Source organism: Haliotis asinina, chromosome 2 (assembly GCF_037392515.1).
Source record: "Haliotis asinina isolate JCU_RB_2024 chromosome 2, JCU_Hal_asi_v2, whole genome shotgun sequence".
NCBI classification, from domain to species: domain Eukaryota; kingdom Metazoa; phylum Mollusca; class Gastropoda; order Lepetellida; family Haliotidae; genus Haliotis; species Haliotis asinina.
The window spans coordinates 25782463-25793990 of NC_090281.1; the positions used below are offsets into that span (position 1 = coordinate 25782463).

General features: G+C 42.5%; 1 protein-coding gene across 1 annotated transcript; it reads right to left on the bottom strand.

The window, feature by feature from the left end:
• Window positions 1-508: 508 nt before the first annotated feature.
• Window positions 509-11318, bottom strand: LOC137273458 (DBH-like monooxygenase protein 1 homolog). The gene is made up of 11 exons (XM_067806157.1): window positions 10860-11318; window positions 9100-9249; window positions 8415-8591; window positions 7574-7657; window positions 5901-6077; window positions 4535-4637; window positions 4195-4361; window positions 3366-3557; window positions 2339-2398; window positions 1332-1583; window positions 509-677 (listed from the first exon to the last, which is right to left on the bottom strand). Exons 1-11 carry the CDS (start codon window positions 11181-11183, stop codon window positions 597-599), a joined length of 1767 nt encoding a protein of 588 aa, XP_067662258.1. The 5' UTR covers window positions 11184-11318; the 3' UTR covers window positions 509-596.
• Between the last annotated feature and the right edge of the window lie 210 nt (window positions 11319-11528).

Sequence of the window (11528 nt, forward strand, 5' to 3'; positions counted from 1 at the left end):
ACGTCACACACCAATCATCTTTCAAGAGCAATTACCGTGCGAACAGCTTTGGTCATACGGAAGTGCAAGTGCTCTCTCATAACATTCGTTATTGTCATATCAACATTGACTGACTCCGATATACATGTATCTCCCATTTTTTAAAATGTTCCCCTATTTTTTTTAAAGAGTATAATACAGCAACACCCGGACAGGTTACAATATATGAGGCCAATATCCTTTCGCCACTGACGTTAACCAATGTGGTGCTGACTGAGCACAGATCAGATCAGGGTAAGAGATTCGAACCCACTAGACTCTTAACCACCTAACGTTGTGACCAGTATGTCTGGATTGAGGCAGATTTTAGTAATATTCAAGGGACACCAGAAATAGACATCACATATTGTGTGGAAATGAACTCGTGCTTTTGGCATGACGAGAACGTTTTAACCACTGGAGTACTCTACGACCCACCGTTTCCTGAGTCATCACCATGGCAACAACAACACGACCAATTTGAACGCAGTTATTGGGGAACAAAACATTTTCAAATTTATTTGTGAACGACAAAACGTTTCGAATTAAAAAACAATTCAATTTGGAATCATGGCGTCCTATTTGGCACCGCACACGCTGCTCTTGGGTTTCACGTAGGGCGTGGTCACGGGGTCGGGGTGAGTCTTGGCGCTGTAGGCCTGCGAATAGAAATGACATATCATTGGGGAACAAGTGAATAGAGCGATCAATTGAAGCTCCAGTAATGTATTGTTCTATATAAGCAATATTTCACCTATTTGACGGCGGTCTGTAAATAATAGGAGTCTGGACCAAACAATCCAGTGATCAACATCAGTCTAGGGGATACGATGAGTTGTGTCAACCCAAATCTTACCACCACCGGATTCCGTTAGTCAGCTCTTACGACATGCGAAAGTTACCGAAGACCAAGAGCACGACTGTGATGCTGACAAAACAATATCAGAAAGAACCAGAATCAGAACCCTTTACCGGATCCTGGCACGTCTAACACAGCAAACTGACGATTCAGACGACTGGGTCACCCGTGTATTTGGGCTAACTGCCCCGAGTGAGTGAGTGACTTGGGTTTTAGGCCACTTTTGCACTACAATATCACGGCAGAGTACACCAGAAATGAGCTCCACACAATGTGCCCATCTGGGGAATCGAACTCAGGCCTTCGGCGTGACTAGGGAACGGTTTATCCCACCGAAAGTGTAAAAAGGGAGGTTGCCATAGCTTGTGTTATTGGATCTGACTGAAGAACCGAAGTGCATTCAGTCCAAAGATATTTCTACCTCTCGGGGACATTGTGGTGGACTCGAACTTACCGCTGGATACCCCGCGTAGTCCACGCATTCCATTACGTTGATGGAGTCATCAGTTTTCTTCTGGAAGTCATCCCTGATGGTCTGGTTCTTCCAGTCAAGGGTATGGAGGTAATTAATCAGGGCGTGCTTTTCGGTTCTCGGGTCCTTGATGAAGTTGTCGTACAGAGGGAGGCTCATGCAGTTGGCCATTGGACTCCGGGGGTAGTACAGGAGAAACGACAGGCACATCTCGTCACTGGTCCTCACGCCACCCTTCAATAAACAGTGAGTGAGTGGGAGAGTGAGCGGGTTGCTGTTGGGTAGGTGAGTGGAGGGGCAGTTGGTTCGTGAGTGGTTGAACGGATCACTTTGAATGAGGGAGTGAGTATGTGTGTGAGTGAGTTTAGTTTTACGCCGCACCCAGCAATATTCCAGCTATATGGCGGCGGTCTGTAAATAATCGAGTCTGGACCAGACAATCCAGTGACCACCAACATGAGCATCGATCTGCGCAAATGGGAACCGATGACATGTGTCAACCAAGTCAGCGAGCCTGACCACCCGATCCTGTCAGTTCCTCTTACGATACTCATAGTCACCTTTTATGGCAAGCATGGGTTGCTGAAGGCCTATTCTACCCCGGACCTTCACAGGAATGTGAGTGGGAGGGTGGATGGATGAGTGAGTGGGTGGGTGGGTTGATTGGTAGATTGCTGTTGGGTGAGTGCAGGCGCAGTTGATTGCTGCGTGAGTAGTGGAAGGATCACTTTGAGTGAGTGAGTGAGTGAGTGACGGTGGGTAGCTGAATGTTCGAGTCATTTGATAATTTGGTGCATGGAAGAGTGAGCTTCAGTGACTGCACGACTTGGTGAGTGAGTGAGTGGAACTGCTGTGTTCCGTGCACACTTCATTAAAATTAATGTTAACATGCAATAAAATGACCGTATACATCTAATAATATTGTCTTGCGAATCTTGAATTACAGCATTTTCTTTAAGCATATCAGAAAGTATGGCAGCCACACTTACAAGTGTGAATGTACCCTTCTCCTTTGACCGATAGTCGCACTCGGTGATGATGGCGTCTCCCTGGAACAGTTAACAGTCCACAGTCAGTGAGTTTGTCTAGATGCCTCCTTGAAAAATATTTCAGCTGGTGATGAGGTGGCAGCTTCTTGTGCGGGTAGCCTTCAGCAACCCATGCTTGCCATGAAAGGCGACTCAGCTTGTCGTAAGAGGCGACTAACGGGATCGGGTGGTCAGGCTCGCTGACTTGGTTGACGCATGTCATTGGTTCCCAATTGCGCAGATCGATGCTCATGTTGTTGATCACTGGATTGTCTGGTCCAGACTCGATTATTTACAGACCGCCGCCATATAGCTGTAATATTGCTGAGTGCGGCGTAAAACTCAACTCACTCACTCACTCACTTGTGCGGGTAGATCAGGTTTCAAACGTTTACCATTTTGGCGAAATCAACAAACAAGGGTCTGATACCGACGAACTAAAATGGGATTCGAACTAGCGATCATTAGTTTTCAGGTAAATCTAAACAAGATGTACAGCTAATTGCCGTCACTCTTACCCAACATTCTACAGTGATTAAAGTTAGATTGTCATTGATGAAAATACTATGTATGTCCATAGTTAATGAGTAAACTGGATTAACACTGAGGATAAATCATTAATTTCATAACGTGACATTTCTCTCAGTAAGTGGCCCTCCATTAGCCTCCGTGCCGAAAGCGTAATTTAAACGTCACATCCAACCAAAAAAATTCAAACATTATTAAAACACAAATATCACTTATTCATGACATATATTATGCATTACTGATTATCAAAAATCAAATAAACAAAATTATAAGCGTACAATCTCAAATCTGAAGTATCAGAATCTGTAAAGTTGTGTTTTGCGTTGCATGTGACCTTTATAAAGATGATTTTAGAATCTTAGATCTTGAACCCAAATTAGACTTGGTCTTTTATTTGAGTCAAGGATGAACGCCCCTGTCGTGCGTTACAATGTGATCTCCAATATGTCACGTGACTTACCACTTGCAGCTTCCTCTCGTGAGCCAGCAGCCTGGTTTCCTGGAAGTCAAAGTCGTAGTTGTCGTCCACGATGAGGGGTTCGATCTCAGTGCCGTTCCTGACAATGCGGGTCCTGATTCCCTTCCCAATAAGATGGGTGTGTTGGAACACAGCGAACACGTTCATCTCAGGGGCAGTGGACCGAGTCAGGGCCTGAAGATTTAGAGGTATCAAATACATATGTACATATAAGCAGTAGGAACTGCGTCTGCAAACAAAGCAGACAGATGACATTTTGAGATATCAAATAAAGAGCTATACACACACAGTGTATTAGCATTTAGAGGTATCAAATAGAGATATACACGTAAATATAACCCGTTGGTCTGTCGGTGTCTGGATCTTATTTCATGTGGAGCAAAATTTAAGAGACATCTATTGGCTAGCGGACTATTCCGCTTCAGTAGTTTCTCGCCATGATATTCCGCGTTAGTACATACGAACACTGAAGACTATGTACACTGTTTTTCTTAACACTGTCACTTCATTATTCTGGACTTCACATTTCCAGATATCGGAATTAAATGATTTCGCACGAATGCCATTTGGGGTCTAAGGTACATTGGGCCTGGACTTACGGAGTACGATCTTTGATACATTTCTGCGTGGAGGTGACAGACATCTATTTCGAGGCATTACTGAAGTACGCATTTTTTCAAGTTCAATCTTCACATGTTTCTATTTTGACAAAGTAAGCCGTTATATTTGAGTAAATAGTCAATAGTTCATTTGTTAGTGTCTTAAAACATTCATGGGAATGGAGACTGGAAGGCGACAAGAAGGACGTTACCTTTTCCATACACGCCATGTTGCAGTACCCCCGGGATTTGAAGGACTCGTACTCAGGGGGAACTATCTGGAATTTGTCCACCATTATCCCAGTCTCCAGCACCCCGGCGTCGTGAAGTCGTAAAGTCGGCGTGTAGTGGATGCGCATGCCGGAGCTGTCGATGACCCCTGAACCATGATAGCAACAATATTTAGAACTGTGTGTTTTGGGAACGTCTTGCGCGTAATCAGCAATTCTGGGTTTCGGACGGAAATGTCCAACACATAAGCGCTGGCGTGGATCATCAATGATATTATGCCGCAGTTGACGTTTTTGATTGTCTCACTACAGATATACCCACCAGATTTAAGGGTGGGGTTGTTGTAGTGTGTCTCCAGGATCACGTGGCCAGGACCTTCCGACATTCCGAGGGGCATTCCGACATCAGTGGGCAGATAGAACGGCTGTAGAAAGATGAAATTCATCATATACTGAGGGAAACAAATAAGGGAACACCTCTTCATGACGGTGTTCCTTTATTTATTTCTTAGATTTCCCCCTACAGATCTATTCAAAGCTGATGATGAAAACTGGAAAATATCAAAGGAGGGTTGGGATTTTCCTGTGCTCCGTTTCTGTTTCTCTCAGTATGTTGGGAGTGTGCACGCTGAATAAGACACAAGCTAGTAAGTACACATGTACTAGGTTCTGAGTGACTGGGTTGGATTTCAGCGTTTATACCAACTATATACACAGTGTTATACAGAGATTGTGTGTGGTGCAACGCAAAGAGTCAAGGTCACAGATGAAGATAAGCGGCGTTGGTCACTTAGAGTACTTGGATGGATGACCGTGTGTGGCAGTTCGACTCAGAGGTTCTAGAAGTATAATCCTGGTCCACAATGAAGCACTCGTGATACATGTGGTCTCACCCTAGGCAAGCGTATGTTTTTTAAAATTGCAAAAATTCATCAGGCAGCAAATACATACCCGATGTGATAAGTGATATATAACCTCCTATGACCTCACGGGCAGACTGGGTTATAACGGGAAATGAGGTGTTAGCATAGTGTATATCCGTGAGGCGCAGAGCTGGGACTGTGTAAGTAGTATTAAGAGGACGAAGTGGAATTTGAAGCACAATGATAAAAGTTGTATACTTCTCTCGAGGGAAATACGGATACTGCTAGAAAAGGGCGTACATCTGATTGTATTACCCTCGAGAGAAACATACAACGCATTTATCACACCGCCATGTTAAATGTACTAAATAGCCTTTCATATTATTTGAAAGCCCTCTACCGACTATGTGACATGAAAACAAAGTGGCGTCTGCCTCTCGAATGGATTTTGTAAATCAGTGAAACATATCCTGATAAGCTTAAAGCTGCTGTAAACATAGTTAATTATGTTCAAGTTGAGTGTACAAATGATTCAGTGTATAAATAGTTTAACTAAAGCAGTGTAATTCGGTGAAATAAATGTCTATATAGTGAACTCAGCTGATCGAACGGTTTTCGAGCTCCGGGCACTGCATACGTCATGTTATGACGTCATACGCTTGCTAGCGATACAGCTTCTTGGTGCATAATTTGGTGGTTAACGTGGCAGCAGGTAGCATTTTTTCCCCATTTGTGCTCCTGCTCCCGTTGACACGGAGACTTGTTAAAACGTCATTGACCAATGAGATTACAGTATTTCACATACGTACGCCAGACGAAGCTCACCTCTCCACCCACGGCCCAGGCTAGGAACACCGCCCGGCACGACAGCAGAGTATCGTCATTGATGTGATAGCAGTGGTAGTCGTGATTGTTGTATTTGTCGTCTAGCTCGGTCGGGCACGTATACACAACCATGTGGTGGACGATATCCTCGTTACCAGGGGTGATGATTGGCTCGAACTGGGGATCGGATGGATACAATGGTGTATTGATTCAACGTGGTGGCAAAACATTACAAAGTCATTGTAAGATGATTCAAGGGATCGTAAAGCCATTCAGTACTATGGGACGAATAATCAGAGTCAGGGAGGTTGGTTAGCAATATTCCAGCTATATGGCGGCGGTCTGTAAATAATCGAGTCTGGATCAAACAATCCAGTGATCTGCGTGCCGTGCAGATGATTCAGTGTGTGAGAAGATGCTTGAATATAATTCAGCAAGAAGATTTTAAGAAATAATATGAATTAGGCTATGAGGAGACGGGAGAGTACAATGAGAACATGATTCAATATATACCACCCATCAAAGGTTTAGACTCACTAGTTTAAATACATGTACAGCCACTTACCTCAGTAAACGAGCTTTTGCAAAACATCCCATACCGATTAAAGGTACTGTTTACACATGAACTGATATCTTGAAAATTAAATCATTGCCATGAGTTCAATAAAAGATTAAACTCAGTGAAAAAATATACTCTTAAGATATATTCTTTACAAAACTTTACTCCAAACGCAGTTGGTCACATGTACGACATCTGTACATCCTTTATAGCATTTTGATGCGTGATCGTCGTGCAATTCATCAGAAAAAAGTTTTCATCTGGTTCCCCGACGTTTGAGGACAAATACATCTTCGATGTAACCATACATACTTAACATGTAGTGAGCATTTTATGTTAGTCTAAACTTTTGATGGGTAATATATTTAGATGATTCAGGGCATGAGAAGGCAATTCAGTATAATGTCAAGACGATTCAATGTATTAAGACGATTCGGGCTATGAGAAGATGAGTTTAATGATAAAATGGTTCAGTTCTATGACAAGAGGATTCAATGTAATAAGATGATTCAGTAGAGAGATGCATAAAGATTCATTTTTATAAGATTCATGTTTTATCCAATATGATAATGTGAAATGGGAAGCGATTACAAAATTATTCACTGTGCTGACAAACAAATGTTTTGTTGTTTCCAATGTTACGTCTGTATGACGGCGGTCTGTAATTAATCGAGTCTGGACACAAAAATCCAGTGATCAACGACATGACCATCGATCTGCACAACTGCGAACCGATGACATGTGTCAACCAAGTCAGCGAGCATGACCACCCGATCCCGTTAGTCGCCTCTTACAAGCAGAGTCACAGTTTATGGCAAGCATGGGTTGCTGAAGGCCTATTCTACCCCGGGACCTTCTCGGGTCACGTGATAAGATGATGTGATGGAATGAAAAGACCATTCTGTGAAATGATTCCACTATTCAATACAATAAGAAGATGACTGAGTGCAATGACAAGAGGATTCAATCCAAAGCGATAATTCATCGTAAGAGATTCTTGCATCAGGACCATTCCTCTCAACTGTAGTTTCCGTCTGAAGTTTCAAATGTAAAAATCTGTACCAGTGGAAAGACAGCTGAAGAGAAAGTGACACCTAGGATAATGGCGTCATACCATGATCAGATGATTCTTCTTCGGTAGTACCGGCATCTTGTGTACAGAGCAGTGATAGAAGGTGTTAGCGGTAGGCACCTGAAACTGAAAAAAAAACCCAAACAAACAGTGAAACAGGGATATCATCAGTAGGAGAAAAATATCCTGAAAAACTGAAATATTGTCATTAAGGCCATTCCTCAAGTTTGATTAAAAAATGGTTCCCCTTGGCAAAACGTTCTATTTGTGATCTTAAGCTTGGATGGAGTTCACACCACTGACAAAAACGTAGGTCGGAAAACACGCAATTGCACAGTGTTTTCTCGTATGTTTCGGTTGTTTGGTTGTTGCCTGTCTATCTTGCACTCAGCAGCAGTCCAACTATATTGGGGCGGTCTGTAAATAATTGAGTCTGGGCCAGACAATCCAGTGATCAACAGCATCGATCTAAGCAACTGGGATGCGATATGTGTAAACCAAGTGAGCGAGCCAGAACACATTATCTCGGTAGATGCCTCTTAGACGCCTCTCGGTAGACGCCTCAAAGGTAGCTTCAACCAAATTTAACCTGTATCTTCTTGGGTCTCTCCCGGTATGAAATCATTTTAGGTTCCTAGATGAAGCTTCACATTTGTCTAAGTCATAATATATAATTGAATTCAGCTCTCATATAGATATATTATAACTCAAATGATTGCTGAGTTATGCAATACTCACTCTTACCTAAGACAACATTTAATGAAACTTACGTCACTTTGTCACACGATGACTTGATTAACAATTAAAACAAATGAGAGTTATCTCCCTTAGACTTGTGATCACAGACAGTTCTCTAGAGCGTTGTATTGTGCACTCCACTCACCTTCTGATTGGTTAGGTCGAAGTGCTGGGTGTCAGCTGGCAACTCCTTCACGGTCGGGGTCAAGTCCAGCAGTAGGAGACTCTTGGACCCCCGTCTGTCGGCCCCGTGGTATGTCAGGCCCGTCTCGTGGATGGGGTCATCTGGGTGGTAGGCGAAAATGACCTTTGTGGTCCCTTCCTAAAACACGAAGAGGTCATTTAGCACGGGGGGAAAATCACGCCTGTGAATGAAGGAGCTATTGAAATTAAGTGTTTTTAGAAAATTCAGTACTATCAGTGGTTTCATTTCTTCAGTTTTTTCACTCTTCTTTCAAAAAAATCAAAAACATTTTTTCCCTTTTTCAGCAAAATTGTTTTGCATTTCATTTCTTAAAATTCATTTTCTCGCCAGTTTAGTATTTCTAACATTTGTATTTTACAGAACATGTTTAGCTTTTTTTGGCATTTTCATCATTTTAATGAAACTTTTATTTAGGTCTTACAATATTTAAAGCTATTTTTAGCTAAATGAACGTTTGGGCATTTTAAGTGTTTCCATTTGGGGAAATAATGTTTCAAAGTTTTCAGTATCTCAGGAGTTTTCCCTCTTTCGATGTGTGACGTAATTATCATAATTTATACATGTAATGTCAAATAACTGATTCAAAACAACATAGTTAACAGAAGGAACATAGGAAGGGGCACACCTTGATCACAAAGTCCTGCTTCTCATCACAAGTGTCCAGTGCCCGAGAGAACTTCAACACCGTACCGAAGTCGTTCTCGTAGCCGGCGATGAGCGTCCAGTCCTGGGAATCGTCGATGATTGGTTCATAGAAGCCTATTGTGTGGCGGTCCTGGAAGACACCATGCCAATGAAGAAGAGGTGAGTGTGAGTACATATATTATACAAAAGGTTTGTCTGAATTCAAAACTCAGCCTCTAATAAACTGAGGGCAGAATTTAGACCGATTTCGTTGTGTCTGTATGCTATCCGACTGTTGTTAGATTTGATGTCGACTTACTAATAATTCTCTCATTCCCTCGACAGTTCATGCAAGGAAATATCTGAAGATGGGTTAAGAAAAGGCTGGTACGTGGAAGGCTAGGCTAAGAAGAAACGTTTTAAAATAAAAGATCTCCAAGATGTTTTTATGCATTTCTGTTTGCCATGCATATCGTGGAGAAGTATTATTTATTGCTGACACGCTAGTGTCTTGTTTATGTAATATAAGTCAACGTATTTATTATTAAATGTTTAATAAAATAATGATAATAATTGTTCATTTTCAGTTGTCCATTCTCAAAATGGGTTCAACATCTGAAGCCTATTTCTAGTGTTCCTAACTTGACATTTCAGGAATGCTATTAAAGGTGGTGTTCAACCTCACTCACACACTCTAACTTAATAACCCTGGTGTTCTCTAAGATTCTGTCTTGTTCAATCAAACGGCATTTCAGTGTACTAGTAATTCAGAAAATGTAATCCTTATAATGACTGCATGTCTGGGTGTTTGAAGAAATACTTGTCGTGTCTGTAAACAATACGGCGAGGAAAACAACAAAGGCTGTAGTAATTCCGTATATCGTCGAATAATTCGTCACCACTCGTCCCTTTCCGTAGCCTCTGAGAACATTTGCCACCACTGGTCCCTTTCCAAGAACATTTGTTAGCACTCGTCCCTTTCCGTAATCCCCGGCTTGTCCCGAAATAACACGAGTCGGTCGCGAATGCCCCAGGAACACTTATCTTACCTCACACATAAATGTCGTTTTCTGATTGGCTATGCTCTCTTCTATTATTTTCATTGTACTCCACTTACAAGCGAGATACACCGACATCTCATTCGGTACTTGGTGTTGGAACACCTTTCTCTCGAATAACATTTAACCCCGCACGGTTCACGTAAATTTTGTTTACGAATGTAAAACGATGGAAGGGAGACAACTCTAATTTTCTTTCTTGTGTCGTATGCAAAACATAGCGATGGCTACGACAAGATTTGCATCGCATTCCAAAAAATAAATTTTGACAAAACGTTCAAATGCGGTCCCTGTGAATATTAAGATGGGGAATTACAAATCAGCGATTTTACTAAGAACATACCGGATGGAAAAACAGCAAGATGCAAGACTCGAATCGTTTGATTCACACAGCTCGGCTGAAGTATACGATCCGATACCCATGCTTCAAACAGTTCAAAACTAACATTGAGGTGTTCGGTAAGATAAAACGTTGTTCACTGGTCCATCGGGGCCCTTGGCTCGATGTACCCTCGATATATGTTTAGGTTCCCTTGGCTCTTCGGGGTACATCAACCCATGGGCTCGGATGGGTCAGTGAACAACGTAGCTACGGCCCAAGTCATCAGCCTGACCTGACAGTCTCGTTTTTAGTTCCTTAAATACATCAGTTGAAATCTACGAAATTATACGATATTATGGTATATAAGTAAATAAATCTCACCTCAAAGTGCACCTTCCCGTCCTTCACCCAACCAATCACCACGTCAGCCGGGTACATGTTGCCATGGTTGGAGATACCGAAGCCTACGTAGCCCCTGGTTTTCACGTGAGTTTCAAAATGGATGTGTGTGGAGTTTGCCCTCCAGAACAAGAAGTAGTTCCCCTTTGTGTCTAGTTGGGCGAACCTGCTGTAAGTCTCGGTAGGGGTAGGAAAGTTCGGGGGATACACGACCGCGTTCTGTGTCGACTTGGTCGTCACGGATTTAGGTGCTGCAGCTGACAGCGTCACCATCAAGGCGACGACGCCGACCACGAGTCGAAACATATTTCTGTAAGTCCTTCTGGAGGTTCAGCAAAGACGTGTCTTTCTGTATGAGACCGATCCAATCTGCTAGAATATATATAGCATGGGAGAATGGCGTTTCTGACCCATATCGGGTGAGAGGGAATATGATGATTCGTCATAATTCTCACGGACTATCAACAAGTGATAAGATACTACCGTATCTACACTACACGATCCCGTATCACGGTCTCGTGGTTTGAGAAGTCAGACAGACATGACGAATACCTTCATGTGGTGACAATATTGCGACATATTGAGAACCCCTCCCCATAACACCGCACTGTAATGAGCCTAGCACTTTTACCATTTCGGTAACGTACTTTC

Excerpts from the sequence above, each read along its gene's own strand:
- LOC137273458 (XM_067806157.1), bottom strand. The coding sequence starts at position 11,183 with ATGTTTCGACTCGTGGTCGGCGTCGTCGCCTTGATGGTGACGCTGTCA. Across the intron at positions 9,250-10,859 it reads ACGGGAAGGTGCACTTTGAG|GACCGCCACACAATAGGCTT; the intron begins GTGAGATTTATT and ends GGTGTCTTCCAG. Across the intron at positions 678-1,331 it reads ACTACGCGGGGTATCCAGCG|GCCTACAGCGCCAAGACTCA; the intron begins GTAAGTTCGAGT and ends TTCTATTCGCAG.